The sequence below is a fragment of the Podarcis muralis genome, chromosome 16, assembly GCF_964188315.1.
Source record: "Podarcis muralis chromosome 16, rPodMur119.hap1.1, whole genome shotgun sequence".
NCBI classification, from domain to species: Eukaryota; Metazoa; Chordata; class Lepidosauria; order Squamata; family Lacertidae; genus Podarcis; species Podarcis muralis.
The window spans coordinates 29,287,294-29,308,702 of record NC_135670.1 but is presented as its reverse complement, the minus strand read 5'-3'; the positions used below and the strand labels follow the sequence as shown (position 1 = coordinate 29,308,702).

General features: G+C 47.5%; 1 protein-coding gene across 1 annotated transcript in view; it reads left to right on the top strand.

Annotated features, from left to right (window-relative positions):
• The window catches only part of PPIL2 (peptidylprolyl isomerase like 2), an 80,071-nt gene that overhangs the window by 24,773 nt on the left and 33,889 nt on the right, over positions 1–21,409 (top strand). Inside the window, exons 6-12 of the mRNA XM_028709404.2 lie at positions 847–898; positions 2,572–2,663; positions 5,725–5,814; positions 7,707–7,782; positions 8,952–9,112; positions 13,242–13,317; positions 14,650–14,759. Of these exons, the coding sequence (XP_028565237.2) occupies positions 847–898; positions 2,572–2,663; positions 5,725–5,814; positions 7,707–7,782; positions 8,952–9,112; positions 13,242–13,317; positions 14,650–14,759 (657 nt within the window). The remainder of the gene's footprint in view (positions 1–846; positions 899–2,571; positions 2,664–5,724; positions 5,815–7,706; positions 7,783–8,951; positions 9,113–13,241; positions 13,318–14,649; positions 14,760–21,409) is intronic.

The following is a 21,409-nucleotide window of genomic DNA, read 5'->3' as shown; positions in this document are numbered from 1 at the left end:
CATTTTGCGACTGGCAGCCAGCCTTTTGTTAATGGATGGAGCCACACCTGGCATCTCCACCTGCCTGGCTGCAGTCAGCTCTAACACCAATTCAGTGTTAGAAACTCAGATATATAAACTGGGTGTCAAATGGCATCTTAATTCTAGGCTATGGTCGCCACAGCAGAATGTCTCTTCGCCAGGGTGACCCTCAGGGTCCTTTAATGCTACAATTCTATGATCTCAACTTCCATCGCTTGATTGTAGTTTACTCTTACAACAGTTCACTCGTCTCGGTATGCAAGAAAGAGAAACACAGTAGAAATGGAAATGGTATTAACTATGGACTAAAGCAGAGGTTTTTAAACTGTGGCTGCCAACCTGGCGCCCAGAAATCTCCATGTGGTTGCAGTTGGACCCAGCGCCAGTAGCAAAATGTGCCTGGCGTATTTCAAATTTCGAACGCTTGCCCCCATTTGCTATTCATTGGTGGTGGGGGGTGCTGTTGGTGCCAACTGCAACTTTAATCTTGAACCCAAGTAAAAGGTGCATCGCAGCTATGCTGGGTGCAGAAAATAAAAAAATTCCCTTACAGAGGCCTGATGTGGATTTGGAGAGGGCTGTTTCCGGTTTACTTTAAATAAATAAATAAATATCATGTAATTGTGTGGATGGTGTCATGTCCAGGATGCCTCTTCAATTCAGCAGCACATCTTGGGCGGATGGTTTTCTCTCTGTATATGTGTGGTGGTGAGAGCATCTGCGCTGCGCTCTGAGTCACTTAATGCCATGGTTACTTTCTTCGTTTCTCTTTGGGGTCAGTGCCAGGGACGATGATTAACCGCTATGTTTGTTTACCCCCTGCAGAAGCTGGAGGCCAAATCTCTCATCAAACTGAACTTTGCTAAAAACAGCAATGGTGAGTCGGCACTCTTGAGTCTTTTGAAAGCTTCCCCCCTCCCCCTTCTATTTAAAGGAGCTGGAAATGTGAATAGATGCCGCACAGAATGCAGAGTGACACAGACCATTGCCCAGATGGGTTATGCAATCTGAAGTTGACTCTCTCTCTCTCTCTCTCTCTCTCTCTCTCTCTCTCTCTCTCTCTTGCATAGGCCCCATCTGCTTATGCACTTTAAACAGTCATGACTTCCCACAAAGAATCCTGGAGGTGTAGTTTGTCCAATGTGCTGAGAGTTGTTAGAAGACCCTCCTATTCCCCCCCACAGAAGAGCTGGAGTTCCCAGAATTCCCTGGGGATAGGGATTGATTGTTAGACCACTCCAAGAACTGCAAAACAACATGGATTGATATGTGAATGTATTTCTGCTTTGTGGTGCACACGTACCATTAGGTTGCAGCTGTTGCACTTGAAAAGGCCATAATTTTTTAGAATGCTGTGTGATGAGCCAGTGCAGTGCAGTGGTTAGAGTCCCAGACTAGGACCAGAGAGATCTGAGTTCAGATCTCCACTCACCCATAAAAGCCAGTAACTCTCAGCTTCACAGGGTTGTTCTGAGGAAGAAAGGAATGGAGGAGCAACCGTTGAATTTGTTAGCCATCAGCCACTTCTGCTGGAAGGTGTTCTTATATATCTATATCTGTTTATCTATACATCTGTCAGGCTTCGGGGAATCTGATCCCTCCATGGTGGCAGCCAAGAAGCAGATAAACAAGAAGAGTTCTTACCAAGTACTTTATTCAGTGGGACGCAGGTGGCGCTGTGAGTTAAACCACAGAGCCTAGGACTTGCCGAGAAGGTCGGCGGTTTTAATCCCCGCGACGGGGTGAGCTCCTGTTGCTCGGTCCCTGCTCCTGCCAACCTAGCAGTTCAAAAGCATGTCAAAGTTCAAGTAGATAAATAGGTACCGCTCCTGCGGGAAGGTAAACGGCGTTTCCATGTGCTGCTCTGGTTTGCCAGAAGCAGCTTAGTCGTGCTGGCCACATGACCCGGAAGCTGTACGCCGGCTCCCTCGGCCAATAAAGTGAGATGAGCGCCACAGCCCCAGAGTCAGTCACAACTGAACCTAATGGTCAGGGGTCCCTTTACCTTTACTTTATTCAGTATTCACACAGAGAGACAAAGAAATGCAGTCTCTCTCTTAGATAATGGCATTGCTCCGAGTAAAGTCCCACCCCTCTCTGTCTGTCCTATTCTTTGTCATCCCTGTGTTGGCTGATCTGAGCTTTCTGCCTCTGAGCTTTCTGTTCTACTGCTCTCAGTGCCTGCCTGGTCCTGGGAGAGGGGAGATCAGGAATGCTTTCCAAAGACACTGAATCTGTCAGCTGTCTCTCCCCTGGTGCTGCTTCTTCCTGCTGTTCCTCTCCCAATATTTCCCAGCTTCTCCCTTCTGCAGCCTCTGAACTATGACCTTCTGCAAACCACTGTTGTAAATCTATCCTCCTGTTATCAGGAGGGACAGTCCTCACCATTTCTCCTCAATCCAGCCCTTGACAATATCTGTATCTAACGACAAACACACATATATAATTCTGGATATTATTCAGAAAGTTGCTTGTAGCATCTGCTGCTCATTGCACAATGCATGTAATAAATGCCGCTCATTTCTGAACCCTCTTCCTTCTCCAAATCAGGTAAATACCACTGCCCAGTTCTCTTCACTGTGTTCACCAATAATTCTCACATAGTGGCTATCAAGACAACTGGAAATGTGTTTGCTTATGAGGTGAGTTCTCTACTGAACCAGGTTATGAAGTTACCCTGTTAGAAAATATTGGTGTCTGGATCCTTGGTTTGTTTGTATATTTAATGATGCTTTCTTATGAAATATTGCAAGGCAGTATACAACCTTCTCTCCGCCCGACTCCCTCCACTCTGTGAAGCAGGTTGCATCTCACATGCTTTTACACAGAGCCAGCTGCAGAGCAGGAGTGAGGAACCTCGGGCCCTCTAGATGTTGCTGAGCTACAACTCCCATCAGCCCCAGCAAGGCCAGGGATGATGTTCATCAGCATCTGGAGAGCAAAAGGTTCCTCACACCTGCTCTACAGCTGGCTCCACATAAAAGGGGTATTCCCAGCAGCAGAGAGTTCTTCTGCCCCAGAAGCATCTCATGGGGGGAGGACCCCAAAAAGGCCCTGGGATATGTGTCTAGGAGCTACAGAGGGGTGGGCAAGTTGGGCAGTACCAGCTTGCTGAACTACACTGGGAGGGAGACAAAGGGTGGCTTAAAAACAAACAAGCCACTTCTGAATGATAAATGTTAATTGAATATTACCCTTAAATCCTTTCTGCTTGGTTATATTTTTTGAATCGTGCTTTGGTTCTGCCGTGCTTGCATATATACCTGTTCCTTATTCAAAACCACGATAAGCTATAAATGACAAGCGCTTGTACTTCTGCTTGCAGCTGCCCTTTTTCCTGTCGGGAGCTTTTGGGTGCTGAGATTTCTGCTCCTTTGACGCGAATTCTTGCTACGCAGTCACCTCCTGACCCCTTTTGTTTAAATGCTCTGTGTTGATTCTGAAAACGGAACAGTGCACATTCCAGAGCACAATGGAGGCAAAGAATGCCCAGGCTTAAAAAATACCCAGCAGCATCACCTAGCAATATTCCAGCCATGACTTGGACTGGTGTCTTGCTCCTTCGTCATGCTGATCCTTGATGTCAGGGGACCTCTCCTTGATATCACCCGATCATTAACGTACTTTGCTGTCCAAGGCATTTCCCAATCCTGATTCATGCTGTCAAGAAAACCTTGCCCAAAATTCAAGTCCTTGGTTCTCAGTGGTTCAGATGGTGCCAACACCCAGGGTGTAAAAACCATCCCTATTGGGTAGGGCAGTTGTCCACCCAGCTGGAGCCAGGAGATCTCAAGCTGTGCTCTGGGTGTCCCCAAGATCCCAAAGAGAAAATCTAAAGTACCACGCTCTGCTTCTGGGGCCTCAGGCGAAAGAAGCCAGATGACACTGTAGCAGATCTGGCTAAAGACGTCCAAAACACTGGTTTAGAACCAAGGCATAGCCCAAATAAGCTCACTGAAAGGGAAAGGCAAGTAACAGTTAAAAATAGCAGTATAGAACGAAACCTGTTTACAAAATTGGAAGAAATAGGAAAGGGAAATGCAACCAGGTATGGTCAACATACACTGCTGGCCTCACACTCAACACACGGACATAGAATCATAGAATTTGGAGTTGGAAAGGGATCCCCAAGGGTCATCTAGTCCAACCCCTTGCAGTGCTGAGGAATCCATGACAGATGGCCATCCAACCTCTGTTTGGAAACCTCCAATGAAGGAGAGTCCAACACATGCCAATGTAGCCCACTCCACTGTGGAACAGCTCTTACTGCCAGAAAGCTATGTTTCATTGGAATTGCCTTTTAATTTGAATCCATGGGTTCAGGTGCTAACCTCTGGAGCGGCAGAAAACGAGCACACGTCATCTTTCATGTGGTAGCCCTTCATCTGCAGAAGGGCGCCTACCCTTGAGTAGCCCAGGGCGTGCAGGCTCCGCACGGGATCTGTCCATCGTGCTGAGTGCTTCTTGGGCGCCTCTTTGCAGCATGCAGCTCATTGCGTGGAAGTTGGGGGCAGAACTGGTGTCACATGCAATGACAGAGGCAGGGAAAACTTTTGTGTCACTGCTCCCCATCAGTGTGTTGGCCCCTCCCTTTGTGTGGCTAACGTGCAACTAGGAATTTATTTGAGTTGTACAGTGGAACCTCGGTTGTTGAACGTTTCGGCTTTCGAATGCTGAAAACCCAGAAGGACCTGCTCCGGTTTTCGAATGATTTTCGGAAGCCGAACGTGTTACATGGCTTCCAATTTGAGTTTCCCTATTGTATTGAGGTTTCCGTATTGAGTTTTTGGGTTTTGAACGTTTCAGCAGTCGAATGGTCTTCTGGAACCATTCGAAAACTGAGGTTCCACTGTAATCCGCTTAAGGTTCATGAGTTTTTGAGTCCTACAAAAATATTGTTAAAACTTGGCAGTTGGGTCTGCACCTACAGCGTTCTTAATGCTTGTGGTTACAGTATTCTTAGTGCATGGATTAATTGAACTCTCAAACACAGCACTTTAGAAGTTTGTGTTTTCATTACCCCCCTGCACCCAAAAGAACCAGAAGAAACACTTTTCTTCTCCTTGGTTGGAGGCAGTAGTGCTCCTGAATCCCAGTTGAACGAAAACAGAGGGTGGGAGAGTGCTTCTGTGTTCAGGTCCTGCTTGTTGGCTTCCCATAGGCATCTGCTTGGCTACTGTGAGAACAGGATGCTGGACTAGGTGGGCCACTGGCCTGATCCAGAAGAACTGCTGTTATAGCTAGGCTACAGCTCCTACAACCCCTGTCCATTGAATGGCCTTTCTGGCTGAAGCTGATGGGAGTTAGTGTCCAACAACACCCACAGAGCCACAGGTTCCCACAGAGCCAGTGTGGTGTAGTGGTTAAGAGCGGTAGTCACGTAATCTGGGGAACCGGGTTCGCTTCCCCACTCCTCCACATGCAGCTGCTGGGTGACCTTGGGCCAGTCACACTTCTTTGAAGTCTCTCAGCCCCACTCACCTCACAGAGTGTTTGTTGTGGGGGAGGAAGGGAAAGGAGATTGTTAGCCGCTTTGAGACTCCTGAAGGGGAGTGAAAGGCGGGATATCAAATCCAAACTCTTCTTCTTCTTCTTCTTCTTCTTCTCTTGCCTTATAGGATTGCAAAAGGTAAAATATTGCATTGAGCTTTTGGGACATCTTTTCTGACTTAATATGTCTTTTTCTCTTTCTCACTTTTTAAGGCAGTTGAACAGCTGAACATAAAAACAAAAACCTACAAAGATCTCTTAAGTGACGAGCCCTTTACTAGGCAAGATATTATCACACTACAGGTAAGATACTGTTATCACTGTTTTAATTAATTAAGGATGTTTAAATAAGGGATGTATGGGGTATTAGGGGAGGGGGATATCATCATCCTTTGGGGGTAGTTTGCCCACCTTTGGCCCCCACCCTGCACTCAGCTCTCACCTGTGGCTCGAAGAAGCTGTCAGCTGCTACACTCAAGGAATGATTTTGACTGGCCAGCTAAACCAGGTGAGGGTATTCGATGGGTCTCAAACCCTCAGTGAGACTTCCCCTGTATGGGAAGGCAGGCTCTGACAGATTGAGCAGACAGGACCAATAGTGGGTCCAACCGTCCAGAAGGCAGTTTCAGCATGTGCGGTAGAGTGACGTGAGGGGCAGATGGGGCTCCTCCACCTGGGAAAGTACCCCATCTAGGGAAAGGAAAGCTCTGATCCTACACCTCCGCTGTCTTGCTGGTTATCTTCGGGAGAAGGAAAGGCTAAGGAGTAAACTCTACGCAGATCCAGAGTGGGGGCCCTAAGATGTTTGAATGGCATCTTGTATCCTTCTTCCGGCAACACCTGCAGCCAAGCATATTGCTCCGCTTTCCTTTGGTCCAGATCAGCAAGGCTGAGAGTGGGGGGGGGGGGTCTTGTCCTCTGGACAGCCCAGGACCCCCATACACACTGCCCAGACTTGCACCCCACAGAGGTCACTTTGGCGCTGCCAAGGCAGCGGTTTGACTTCACCCCCGAGGCACAATCCCATTGTCTTTTGAGACAGATGGGTGCCAACCTGCTAAGGATGTTTGATTGCCCTAATGGATTTGTTATTATGTATTTTAATTATGTACTGATGTTAATAGTTCTAAACTGCTTGGAAGCAGATTTGGCAAAAAAGTGGTATATGAATTAATTGATCAACAACAATTAGCTAATGTAACTAACTGCCTAGGCAACCTAGATGCAAAATCTGAGTTTGAGGCACATTCCGTCAAGGCAAAAGCACTCAAAGAGGGTGTGAAGCAAGGCCTGTGAAGAGTGTGGCTGGGGAGGGGTTGTGGCCCGGGGAGAGTTTCAAGGGCCACATAAAGAGTCATGGGGGGCCACATACGGGCCCTGGGGCTGAGGTCCACCATTCCTGATCTTCTACATCTCTTTTCAAAAACTCTGGAAGTAATAAAATGTGATTTGGAAAAGAGAAAGCTGCAGAATAATCTTTTGCATGCAGCTTCTATGCCCGTCTGTGTTCTGTGCAATGAAATTCCATTTTCTTCAGCTGCCGCCCAGCTCTTAAAGGAGAAAACAAAGGGAAATAATTCACAAGCGTGCAGAAAGGGGAGAGAAAGGAAGTCAGTGGGCTGCCGGTTGGGTGCCGGCCCGCACTGCTTGACTTCGAAAATGTCTTTTGGTTTTACTGCCAGCCGTAAAACTAAAGATTTATTCACCAGTGAAAGCAAACAATTTCAGGGATGAATGAAAGACATAATTATGTTATTTAATGAGAGGCAGAGCAGTTGGCGCTCTCTGGTGAGTTAGTGGTGATGGAATATTGGATGGTTTCTTATCTAAAGTCACAATGCTGCATTCATCTTGACTTTCCCCATTTGCATTCATATCGACAGACAGTTCTCCCAGCGTTGCTTTGGGGCTTGAGGCCACACTCTGTCCTCCTTACTACCCTGTTAAGATATATGCCTCTAGAAAATCATCAAATCATTTTGGAACACCCCCCCCCCCCTTGGCTTCAAGTTTCATCGCACTCAGATAGAGCACCCTAGCATGAAGAGTTTCATTTAAAGCTGTTGCTGGAGAAAATGCAACACCCTCCCCCTGCAATGGCATAAATATAGTTGGATTATCAGCTTCCTGGCTTGACGTTTCAAGATGGCTTGGCCTTCACATCTTTTTGCATTGTGTTTCCTTTTTGTTTTCAGGATCCAACCAATTTGGACAAATTTAACGTCTCCGGCTTTTTCCATGTGAAGAACAACTTGAAAGTGACCGATCCAGGTAAGAACGGTTGTCAGGAGGCCTGGAGGCCACGAAAGAAGCAAAGCCGAACAGCCAATAGAAAGCAGACTGAGCCATTGTCACATCAAAATGCAGTGGGACAGCCCAATGGGATCACTTGTCCTGAAAGTGCAGTGCTGGCAGCCAATGAGCTAACAGGCCCAGTTCCAGCTGTTAATACAGTGGTACCTTGGTTCTTGAACTTAATCCGTTCCTGGAGTCCGTTTGACTTTCAAAACTGATCAAATACCAAGGTGCAGCTTCCTGCAGTCAATCGGAAGCTGCGTCGGACAATTGGCTTCCGCAAAACGGAGCACTTACTTCCGGGTTTGCGGCATTTGGGAGCTGATTTGTTTGAGAGCCAAGCCATTTGAGTACCTCAAATGGTACCCCGAGTACCTCGAGTGGTACCTCAGGTTAAGGATTTAATTCGTTCCGGAGGTCTGTTCTTAACCTGAAACTGTTCTTAACCTGAAGCACAACTTTAGCTAATGGGGCCTCCTGCTGCCACCGCACCACCGGAGCATGATTTCTGTTCTCATCCTGAAGCAAAGTTCTTAACCTGAAGCACTATTTCTGGGTTAGTGGAGTCTGTAACCTGAAGCATATGTAACCCGAGGTACCACTGTACTGGTGTACAAAGCCACAAGAATCTTCACACCCAAGTGTCTTAAAAAACCCACTGCACTTTCCCCAAGATCAACCCCCTCGGGCCCTACAATCAGCAGGGCCTGTTGATGGCACCTCCTGATTGCAGGGAGAGGTAACTCATGACAGGGCTTCCTTAGTAACGTTGAATTATTATTTAAATTTCTTACCCATCCTTCACCATCGGGTTCCAGAGAAGGTCACAACAATTTGAAGTTCAGTTTTGAAAATAGTTGAAACCAATTACTGTCAGAGGAGTAGGGTGGATCCTCAAAACACATACCTCAGGTGTCTTAAGGCCAGGGTAACGGAATGGCATCCCTAGTGAGCTGGGCTTTCTTGCTTCCTTATTAACTTTTGGGAGCAATTTAATGAGGCAGACAGAGCCACTTCACTAGGGAGGCCATTCCGTTACCCTGGCCTTAAGGCACCCGCTGTGGGTGCCAGAGATTGTCAGATACGAAACACCAGCAAAACCGCGAATGCCAAGAAGCTGCTTACCTGTTGATGTTGTTTTGCAGATGATGAAAAAGCAAGGTCAGACCCGTCCTACTACCTGAAAAATGCAAACGTCGAGACCCGGGAGACGCTGTCGGAGCTTTACAAAGAATTCAAAGGGGATGAAGTTTTGGCGGCAACAATGAGGGGTCCAGAGAAGAAGAAAGTCGATAAGCTGAATGCGGTGAGTTGCGTTTGCTGATTTGTAAATGGCCACTTCTGAATGGCTAGCGGGAAGGCAGGAGGCATCTTCGGTATAAAAGAGAGAGGCTGGATGCATCAGCAGCAGGGAAGCAGCCCAGCTAATCAGCCGCAGATTCACTTCTCCCCAATAGCTGTTGATTGGCTGGGACCGTGGCCTCTGTGTTGGTAGTTGTGCCATCAAACTGTACATTATGCAAGACTCTTGTCAGAAGCTGTGGCTTCCCCTCCCTTCCCTGCGTCCTCCAGCCCTGCTTCTTGAGGGCACTGAGAGTTGTTAGGAAGCCCTCGTTCCCCTCAGGGAACTACAGTTCCCAGAGTTCCCTGGGAAGAGTGATTGTTAAACAACTCGAGCAACTGTAATTATAGGTGGGGAATAGGAGGCTCATAACAGCACCCTTGACAAACTACAGTTCCCAAGATTCTTTGCTATGACAGCTCAGAGTTTTATGATGCAGTGCAGGTGTGGCCTTATGCTCTGATGGGTATGCTTTAAGGCAGAGGTGGTGAGCCTGTAGCGCACCATCACTTACCATTGGCCGTGCTCTCTAGGGCTGATCCAACAGCACCTTGTGGCCCAGATTTCCCATCCCAGTTTTAAGGAAATGAGCACTGACCCAACCTTCATTCCTAACACTTGGCTACTTCTGAAAACCCATAATTTAAGGGATCTATCCTGAGGTTTCATAACCTTCCTCCTTCCTCCCTAGTGATGTGAGGTGAGAATATTCTCTGCTAGAAAATTCTCCAGAGAATATTCTCCACAAACTGTCATCTACACAGCTGCTTTAAATGTACACACCTCATTAATTGAGCATATTCCTTGAGTATATTCTCGAAAAGATTATTCTCGAGAATTTAACACAGGCATAGGCAAACTCCGGCCCTCCAAATGTTTGGGACTACAATTCCCATCATCCCTGACCACTGGTCCTGTTAGCTAGGGATGATGGGAATTGTAGTCCCAAACATCTGGAGGGCCGGAGTTTGCCTATGCCTGATTTAACGTCACTATTCCTCCCATGCGCAAGAGTGATCCAAAGGGCTGCTTTATACAGTCATGAGAATTGCCTGTAAAAATAATTAGAATTTCAGCTCAGTTACACAACTGCAACTCAAAAGACATCTGGAGGATCCAACGGTTCCTGGTTTACGGTGGGAAGTGTTGTGGCGCAGGATTGCCGTATGTCATTGTTTCACAGTGATGGGGTCCTGGTTTTTCTGCCAGTCTGGAATGCAGATTCCATGGCTTGATGGTGCATCTGAGTGTTGCTGATTGTATTATTGCGGCCTGAAAAGAAATAGTGCCGGTCAGCAGTACATCTTGTGTAGGATCACACACATTGGATTGTGCCCAATGGGATGTCACCTTCCTCTCCTCTCCCCTGCACCCCCCCCAAAAAAAAAGTCTGCTCTGGACGGTCTCCCAACCCTCTGGAGCAGATTTTGAGGGTATGCAGGGAAAAGGAGGAGGGAGCTTTGTCGCACAAGCCGAGGTGTGCTGCATGAGCAACGCTGTATATCAGTGTTTCCCAACCGGTGTTCCGCGGCACACTAGTGTGCCGCGAGACGTTGCCTGGTGTGCCGTGGGAGGGAGGCGGGCGAGTCGGGCGGCGAGAGGCGGGGCGGCGGCGGCATCTCCTGCTGGATGCAAATCCAAACATGGCGGGCGCCTCCCTCGCTCCTTTGTAGGCGGACCATCGAGAGAGAAAGAAAAGGAGGCGAAAGAGCGAGAGAAGGCGCCTGCGCGGAAAGAGGAGCGAGCAGTGTGGCTGCGCGCCGCGGCGCCCGAGTGCAGTGAAATTCCGTGAAGAGGGGAGGGGGGGCTGGAAAAGAGAGAAAGGAAAGATTTTTCATTTTTTTTTAAAAAAAAAAAGGAAGAGGGAAAGAAGAGAAAAAGCGGCAGAAGCTGAGGGGAAGGTTTCCGTGAGGGAGAGAGAGAGAGAGAAACGCGGGGCTGGCGGGACCCCTCCTCTTCTGCCACGCGTCGCCCGCCACCGCCTCAGAATCTCCTCAGGAGCGGCGGCGGCTGCTCCCCCTCGCCCCCTTCCTCCCCCCCAGCCCCCTCCCAACCCCCGGACGAGGGACGCGAGGCGGCGCCGCTGAGAGGACGGGAAGGCCCCCGGCGGCGGGGTCGGCTCGAGCAAGGAGGGGCAAGCGCTAGCCGGCTGGCTCTAGCCCGGCAAGAGGAGGAGGAGGAGGAGGAGCACGCCGTCGCTTCCACAGCGGCCGCCCCACACTCCCCTCCCCGGGCACCGGCGGGGAGAATGACGGAGCTCCAGTCCGCGCTGCTACTGCGGAGACAGCTGGCAGGTCGGTCCGTCCGTCGGTCGGGGCAAAACACACCACAGCGCAGGCAGAGGCAGGCAGGCCCGTCTCTCCCTGCCCCCCCTCGGACCTGGCCGGCCTGGGGTTTGCACCCCAAACATTCATGTCCACCCCAGCTACACAAGCCACACCTTGCTCTCAGTTCGATCTGTCAAATAACTCACCTATCATTCACATAAAGAAGCTAGTCTATCCTCAAACGTCAGAATGTACCTCCTCTCTAGCTTCCCCCACTTCATCTAGGCACTTTCAGCCCTTACTTAACCCACCCCAGCCTGCTTACTCTTCCTTCATTTGCTATAAAAACTAAATACAGAGAGAGACTGAGAGCTGTTGACGAAGAGCTACGTGTGTGTCTTTCTTCGATTCCAGCCAGAATATCAGCTTTGTGTTCAGCCAAACAGGCCCAGGTTGCGCACTGAATAAAGTATTTTATAATTTTTCATATTTCTGTTTACTTACTATTTCATAATAAAGTAATTATAAAATACTTTCTTTGTGTTTATTTGATTCCTATTAAAGAGAGTTACTTTATATATAGTCAATATAGGCACAGAGTTAATTTTTTAAACATTTTCTAATGGTGGTGTGCCTCGAGATTTTTTTCATGAAACAAGTGTGCCTTTGCCCAAAAAAGGTTGGGAAACACTGCTGTATATAACCCAAAGATGCAAGTACAGGCAGCAGCTGTTTTAAGTGTGTCCGATATGTGTACAACTGCGCAGACGAGCATCATGCCAAACCTGAAAACATCACAAAAAGGGGCTCCACTGATGTGCAAGGTAACCCCTGTGCAAATCGGTCGCTGCCTGTAGTAGATTTGACTAACCATCTGACACTGCAACATCCTGTTCCTTTTGCCCAACTTAGCAGAAGTGCCTTGGTTCTCAAACTTAATCCGTTCCGGAAGTCTGTTCCAAAACCAAAGCGTTCCAAAACCAAGGTGCACTTTCCCATAGAAAGTAATGCAATATGGATTAAGCCGTTCCAGACTTTTAAAACCAACCCCTAAAACAGCAATTTAACATGAATTTTACTATCTAAGGAGACCATTGATCCATAAAATGAAAGCAATAAACAATGTACTGCAGTCACACAGTCAATCAATCAGTAGCTGAACTGGGTTCCACACAGTCACAACCCCCCCCCCCCCAAAAAAAGAGGCACCAAAACAAAACCCCAAAATAAATAGCGAAAACAGACAGACCCCAGTGTAACACTCAAAACGGAAGTGTGGCACTCAAATTGGAAGCGTAACACTCAAAATGGAGCACATTTGGCTTCCAAAAAAAGTTCACAAACCAGAACACTTACTTCCGGATTTGCAGTGTTTGGGTTCCAAGTTGTTTGAGTATCAAGGCATTTGAGAACCAAGGTATCACTGTACAGTGGTACCTCGGGTTAAGTACTTAATTTGTTCCGGAGGTCCGTACTTAACCTGAAACTGTTCTTAACCTGAAGCACTACTTTAGCTAATGGGGCCTCCCGCTGCCGCCACACCGCCGGAGCACAATTTCTGTTCTTATCCTGAAGCAAAGTTCTTAACCTGAAGCACTATTTCTGGGTTAGCAGAGTCTGTAACCTGAAGCGTATGTAACCTGAAGCGTATGTAACCCGAGGTACCACTGTATATGCTAAACATTTGCCATTTTTAAATTATTATTCTGTGTGGGCAGGTGGGAAGATTTTGTATCACTGCACATGTGATGGTTAGCTGTCTTTGTTTTGAAAAGGAAGGCCAGACAGAAGCATCTTGAATTACGTAATTTTGTTTGTTTCAACAGGCTCACTATTCCACAGGCAGAGTGAGTGCCTCGTTCACATCCACCGCCATGGCACCTGAAACGATGCACGAAGCAGGTAGCATCATGCAGGGTGGCGAGGCTCGTCCTCTTCTCTCTCACACCCTTTTCCCATTGTGGCAAGGTAGCGGGGGAGGGGGCAGGGAGGCATCCCTCTACACAACCTGCACCTCTTGTAAAAAAAACCCTACAAGCAGTTGCAAATGAAGGCACGTTAGTGCCAAAGCAAATCACATGCTTTGTATGTAGAAAATCCCAGGTTCGGTTGCCACTTTAAAAATAATATCACCAGGCAGAAGGTACATTTTAGGGCTGCCCCTTCCTGTTCTAAAAGTTCCTCAGATGACCTAGAAACCGAGACTTATGAGGAAAGGTTGAAGGAGCTGGGTATGTTTAGCTTGGAAAAGAGGAAGAAGAAGAAGAGGAGGAGTTTGGATTTGATATCCCGCTTTATCACTACCCTAAGGTGCCTCAAAGCGGCTAATCTCCTTTCCCTTCCTCCCCCACAACAAACACTCCGTGAGGTGAATGGGGCTGAGAGACATCAGAGAAGTGAGACTAGCCCAAGGTCACCCAGCAGCTGCATGTGGAGGAGCGGGGAATCGAACCCAGTTCACCAGATTACGAGGCTACCGCTCTTAACCACTACACCACACTGGCTCAGGAGACTGAGAGGGAGATATGATAGCTATCTTCAAATATCTCAAGGGCTGTCACGTGGAAGAGAGAACAAGCTTGTTTTCACCTGCTCTGGAGGGTAGGACTCAAACCAATGGCTTCAAGTTCCTAGGAAGGAGATTCTGACTAAACTTCAGGAAGAACTTTCTGACAGTAAGAGCTGTTCGACAGCGGAATGGTCCCCCTTGGGAGGCTGTGGACTCTGGAGGTTTCTAAGCAGAGGCTGGATGGCCATCTGTCACGGATGCTTTAGTCGAGATTCCTGCATTGCAGGGGTTGGGATGGATGACCCTTGGGGTCCCTTCCAGCTCCACAAATCTATGATTCTATGACCTACACTTTTTTTTAATGTATTACTGCCTGGGGGGAAGGTTTCATAGGTCATTGGAGAGATGATAAAAGGACGAGTTGTTCTGAAAACACTGTTAAGCCTGCCGTTTAATATGCACGGCAAGCTGCGGCTTAATTCCCTTAATTTTAGCGGGCGACAGTGACGTTTCGCGTGGAAGGTTATCTGACCCTTCTGAGCTCAAGTCACATTGCTTGGCCTCCAGAAGCACAGGGGAGCAGGACTAATTTCAAGTGACCTTTGAAAGGTGGAGGGTGAAGATGTTCCCTGTAGCAGGTTGTCTCTTACTCATTGTTATCGTCACCGATGACTGAGACCCATTTAACAAGTGCTAATAATTTCACCCTTTGCTTCGTCGAACAGCTGCCATTGATGACGACACGGTGCGATACCAGTACTTGAAGAAGAAGAAGGGCTACGTGCGACTTCACACCAACAAAGGGGATCTCAACCTGGAATTGCACTGCGACATGGTACGTGGCTGTTTGATTATGCCATCACAAATGCTATTATTACACTGTCACAGACTGGTAAAAATGACTAATAATAAAATGGGCCGTGCCATTGCTTTTCATTCCTGCGTTATCAAGGTTTTGCATTTGTGAATGAACAGAGAAGGATGCCAGACTTACAGCACTGTTTGCCAAACTTGGATCTCCCATCTGTGGTTTGTTTTGTTTTTGTTTGTTTTTTGGACTACAACTCCCATCATCCATAGCTAACAAGACCCGTAGTCAGGGATGATGGGAATTGTAGCCCGTAAGCCGCTGGAGACCCAAGTTTGGGAAACACTGATCTACAGCATAGTTGGGGAGGTTTTGGCCTGTGAGACAAATTTAGCCCGTGAGGACATTACTCCCAAACCTCACCCACCTGCCCTACGTCATATGTGGTGTCATAAGAACATGAGAAAAGCCTGCTGGATCAGGCCAGAGGCTCATCCAGTGTTGGGCGGGTAGAGAGACATGCCTGCCAGTGCACAATTGAGAGCCTTAAAGTGCACTCCCAACTGTGAATTGGGAAGGGAAAGCCGTCTGAGACTCTGCTGCCCATCAGCTGTTGGACATTAGAGACAAAGCCTCAGCCGTTTTGGGACTTTGCTCCAGGATCTTTATAAGTCCTCCAGAACTTCAGAGCACTCAGTCACCTGGCATCATTCCAACACCACCCACCTGTTAAATTTGGCCTGCAAGGCAGATCTGACCTGCTGAGGTGAAAAGGTTCCCCTCTCATCTATAGGGTTTGCTATCCAAATTACCGTATGCTGATAGCAATTCATGCTAATGGGTAACTTTTTCAGGCTACATGGTGGGATTTTATTATATAGGCTACCAGTGTAGGCCTTCTTTGACAGCTTCCTGAAGTTTGCTTGGAAATTTGGAATGCGTGAATTATGATTATGTACTGTTGGAGATATAATTGTGTATACAGTATTTGTATATTTATATATACATACATATCCATGTATACATACATAAATGTATCTCTCTCTCTCTCTGTGTGTGTGTGTGTGTGTCTCACATAAACACACACACACACACAGGTTTTCTTGCAGGGGTGTTAATTTCCGCTTTTTTTTTTTAGTTTATGCATAAAAATAAAATACAAATTAAAGATGAATCATCTGGATGTGCTCTAGAACAATTTTTTTTACCATTTACTGGCTGCCTTACCTGCAGTGAGAACCCAGGGAGACTTTAAAAAGGGAATGGAAGTGGGTCTAATGGGGGAATCTGCCTGCCATTATTTACACTGAAAAAACTCAGTATAATTTAAGTAGTCCAAAAAAACAAAAGAAATATTTAAAAGGCCGATGCAAATATAATACAGTAGAACCACTGTAAAACAGCAGTGGGGAGAGTGGTAATATTCCATGAGTTTCTAGCAGGGCCTCCCCAGGGAGAAATGGGTGGGAGCAGCAATGAGGTTTGGGGACAGTTTTTTCTCCAGCCACCCATCTTTGCGCTTTTCTCCCAGATGGATGCAAGCGGCAGGTGGCCTGTGTGGTATCGACTCAGCACGTGATGAGTCGTCAGCTGTGTGGCAGGGTGATGCAAACATTTTGGAACCACATTGTGCTGGGGTGGTTCTCAGGAGCCTTCATCAAGTGTTTTTAATGCTGACCAGTTTTTCTCTTTATTCGCTGAGTCACATTGAAAGCAGAGGATGAAAGCCAAAGGATACTAGGGTATTAGTTATTTGGAACAGCACCAGAATGAACAGTCTATGTTTTGAGTAAGGCACCATCTGCACTATGCATTTAAGGCAGCATTATACTGCTTTGAAAAGACATGGCTTCCCACTCAAATAGTGTCGTTCGTTAAGGGTCCTGAGAGGTGTCGGGAGGCCGCCATTCCCCTCTCGGATCTACAGTTCCCAGAGTTCCCTGAGAAGAGGGGCTGGCTGTTAAACCGCTCTGGGAAGGATAACTATGTGAGCTGGCAGTAGCAGGAACCTCCTCATGACTCTCAGCACCCGTAACAAACTATGTTTCACAGGATTCTTTGGCGGAAGCCATGAATGTTTAAAGTGGTTTAATACTGCTTTAAATGTGTAGCGTGGATGGGGCCTCATTTATTTAGCTTGGCTTCACAATGCAGATACAGTTGTACCTTGGTTGATGAACGCCTTGCGACTCGAACGTTTTGGCTCCCGAACGCCGCAAACCCGGAAGTGAGTGTTCTGGTTTTCGAACGTTCTTTGGAACCTGAACCTCTGATGCGGCTTCCGATTGGCCGCAGGAGCTTCCTGCAGCCAATCGGAAGCCGCACCTTGGTTTCTGAATGTTTTGGAAGTCGAACGGACTTCCAGAACAGATTCCGTTTGACTTCCAAGGTACTGTACAGTCGTACAGTCATCTGTCATCTTATACAGGGGGTTGGTTTCAAGGGTTACGCTTAAATCGTGCGAGTCAAATGCACGTAAGTTGAGGGGTTGCTGTACTGGTTCTCTGGCCGCTGTTGCTTCTGTTCTTGGCAGGACAGGTGGTGGTCTAAATTTCCTGGGAAGCAAGTCCATCCCCATGCTGTCATTGTACAGAAAGTACTCCAGGATGGCATTCTTGAGAGCTTTTATTGGCCTTGTTATCACGCCTTTATAGTGTTGAAATCTGGCCAGATTTTAAACAGCCTTTTGCCTACACAGAAGAGCCTGGCCTGTACTTGTGAAGTATTCATGAGCCAAGAAGTGTTAGGTGTTGCTGAAGGATGTCTTTTTGGGGCCAATGGAGCATCTCGAGGGGAGGAGAAACTAGGACAGTTGAGAGAAGCAGACACGGCTCGTGGGTGTGGAAAAAATGTTCTGTTTTACAGTGAGCACTCAAAAGAGGGGTGGCAAATCTCAGACCTGAAGGTCAAATGTGGCCCTCCAAGTCTCCCTGTGTGGCCCTTAGGGCTTTCCCAGGCTACACACTCCCTTCTGGCTCCACTTCATGCCCCCCTGGAATATATTTTCTTGGCTGGAATGGGTCCTTCAACTCTGACCATGCCTCTTGTTTGCCTAGATGGAGGATCAAGAGGGGTGTGTGAGCAGTGTTCAAAATTAGTCAGGTGCCAGGCACATTATGCACCTGGCTTTTGACCACTTGCAACCATCTGGAGATCGTTGGGTCTTGACTGTTTTGACACGCTAATGCCACATCCTGTAGAATTCTATCAGCTGTATTTTACCTGCCTTGCCCCCAAACTGGCAACTGGATATTACCGTTTTGGTGACTGTGTTGTTGTTGTTGTTTAGTTGTTTAGTCATGTCTGACTCTTCGTGACCCCCTGGACCAGAGCACGCCAGGCACTCCTGTCTTCCACTGCCTCCCGCAGTTTGGTCAAACTCATGCTGGAAGCTTCAAGAACACCATCCAATCATCTCGTCCTCTTTCGTCCCCTTCTCCTTGTGCCTCCATCTTTCCCAACATCAGGGTCTTTTCCAGGGAGTCTTCTCTTCTCATGAGGTGGCCAAAGTATTGGAACCTCAGCTTCAGGATCTGTCCTTCCAGTGAGCACTCAGGGCTGATTTCCTTCAGAATGGATAGGTTTGATCTTCTTGCAGTCCATGGGACTCTCAAGAGTCTCCTCCAGCACCATAATTCAAAAGCATCAATTCTTTGGCAATCAGCCTTCTTTATGGTCCAGCTCTCACTTCCATACATCACTACTGGGAAAACCATAGCTTTTACTATACGGACCTTTGTTGGCAAGGTGATGTCTCTACTTTTTAAGATGCTGTCTAGGTTTGTCATTGCTTTTTATGCCTGTTGTCTTTGTCCATGGAGTTTTCTTGGCAGGGATACTGGAGTGGCTTGCCGGTTCCTCCTCCAGGTGGATCACGTTTGGTCAAAACTCTCCACTATGACCTGTTCATCTTGGGTGCCCTGCATGGCATAGTTCATAGCTTCTCTGAGTTATTCAAGCCCCTTCGCCACGGCAAGGCCGTGAAGGGGTCTGGGGACTGTAGCCTTGGCTTAAAGAGTCATTTGTCTCCTAGTTTATATTTCTTGAGTGTCTAACACTGTGTGAGAGTATTGTATGTAGAAACTCGAGTCAAAATTTGCATCCATGGCTCTGCCCTCTTTTGTTTCTGGCCCCGTCCACACTGGCATGTTCCTGCTCTCCCAGAAGGTTATACCCAGAAGGGAATGTGGCGCTCAGGATGGAGGAGGTTTCTGGCCCCTACTTGTAAAGCAAGTGTGAGCCCTTAATGTCAGGGAAGCAGAGCCTGTGGCCCTCCAGGCATTGCCCTCCACTGGCCATGCTGACTGGTACTGTTGGGAACTGGAGTCCAACAGCATCCTAAAAATTCAGGTTGGGGTTGATGGTAACTTTTATAAGCTCATCAAGGGGTCAACGAACTCAGAAGTTTGGGAAACCCTGACCGGGCAGAATACGAGCCGTGTCAGCCAAGTGTCAGTTCCAATTCTGCTTGTTACTAACAGAAGAAGAGCAGTGACTGGGTAGTGCCGAAAGGCGCCCCCCCCCCCCCGTCCTGAAGCAGAACTCCCCCATCTTTGACGTCCAAAGGTTTTGCAGTATCTCACAGTATCTGACAGCCGGCTGGGCAGAATTGATTGAAAATATCCCCTTGGAGCAAGTGAGGGGGTGGGGAGAGGGCCCCCCAGGCGCACAGCGATAACAAAGCTCTTGGCCTAATGACTGAACTGCTGGCACATTCTGCCTTTGAAAGCCCCGGCAACCGATAAAAAAGCAGCGGGGCTGCAGAGAGGCAGGCACGTCAGTAGTCGGCTTGCGAAAATGCTAAAATCAGTAGACTTGGCATGTCTGCGAATACATGGATTTTGTCTGGCTCGAGCCGCGGCCTCCTGGCTGCAAGCGAGGCTTGCCTGTTTAATTGGCACATGCTTTTCTGTTAAGATTGGCTCCCAAAGCAGCTTAAAGCCATTTGAAATCCAACAGATGTAAAAATCCATTGCAGTGTTGATGATGGTGGCGATGTGATAACACAGGTGTGAGCATAGCACTCTCTTTTGACCCCTGAGAGTTGATGAAGCACTCCTGGCCTGCACATGCGCAGTAGAATGATAGTAGTAGACCAGGGTGGCAAGAATTGACTGTACCACTTCAACCGGTGGGTGGGGGGGGTCTTTTTTTTTTAACGCTCCCATTTACTTTTTCAAAAAAGAAACCTTTGCACACAAAAAAAACCAGCACATCAGGGAGATGTTTTGCTCTAGTCTTCTTTCTTGCACTGAGTTTTTAAAATTAAAACAACAAACATAGGGGAACACTGAAGATTATAGCACACACAGTAGAGTAGACCTAGATGGAACCTAAACTCCATGTTCCAGACCCTTCCTCTGTAGCGTGGCAAGCCTGCCATGTGGAAGTCCCTGCCAGTAGAGTTTTAGCAGGAATTATCCCTGCCTGTTTCTGGACCCCTTCTGAAAACTGTATTCAAACAGGACTTTGAAATGCGGGTTTCATTATTGCCAACCAATCTTTATTGATTGATGCTTTTGTTGATTTTATTGCAGTGTTGCTGTTTATCATGTTGCAGGCCACACGGCTGTATTTTTATGAGGCCACAGGCTATAATTAGTTTATTAGTTGGTTGGTTGATTAAAGGTAGCAGGAATAGGGACTGACAGGTGGGCTGATGATCATGGCTTAATATCGGCATCTGTTGGTATTAGAAGCTAAGATACTACTTTATTAATAAAATGTGGAAAATAAATGCCATTGATATAAGAACGAGATATCCCTGGTTGGCACATCAGTAAGGTACATGTGCTTGTCTTGATTCATACCTAAAGATTCAGATGTCATTGCTCGAGCATGACTGTATAAGTGAGAAATAGCTAGGATATCAATAGTTAGGGGTTTAGAAAGATGCTACTGTATACAAGAACATAAGAAAACCCATGCAACAGGCTCAAGCCAAAGGCCCATCTAGCCCAGCGTTCTGTTCTCACAGTGGCCAACCAGATGCCTACTGGAAGCCTGTAGACAGGTCTTGAGTGCAGCAGCGCTCTCCTCACATGTGATTTCCAGCGAGTGACATAGACACCATCACTAGGAGCCACTGGGTGGGGTTTCACCGAAAGGAGCAGCTTCACAGCTTAGGAGTGCTCCTGAATTCAACCAGTTATGACCCCTCTTGGACAGAGATGATTTGACCACAGTCCTCCATGCTCTGCTAATTCCCAGACTGGATTATTGCAATGCACTTTTTTTATGGGGTGCCCTTGAAGGCGACTTCAAAAACTTCATTTGGTTCAAAAGGCAGCAACCAGATTACTGGCTGGGGTCCCGTTTAGATCTCATGCAACCCCGTTTTAAAGCAGCTCTCAGTTCATTTGTGGGTCTCATTCAAGGTGCTTGTTGTAGCACCTTTAAATGACTCAGGACCCCCCCCCCCCGAAAACTGCCTCCTTCCTTATGGACCCTCTCAGGTGGGGTCCAATTATATAGTGACAGCTGAGTTGTTGTTGTTATTGTTGCTTTGAAAGAAAGTAAAGGAAAGATTCAGAGCATAAGATGGTTACGTAATTGAGGAATGAAGGTCTCACTTCTGTACCCGCTGGAAGGATGAAATTGGCTTCTCTTTCCGACAGGGAAAAGAAACCTGGGCTGGTTTCTAACCGCGCTTCGTTCTGATAAGGTTGCTAAGAAAC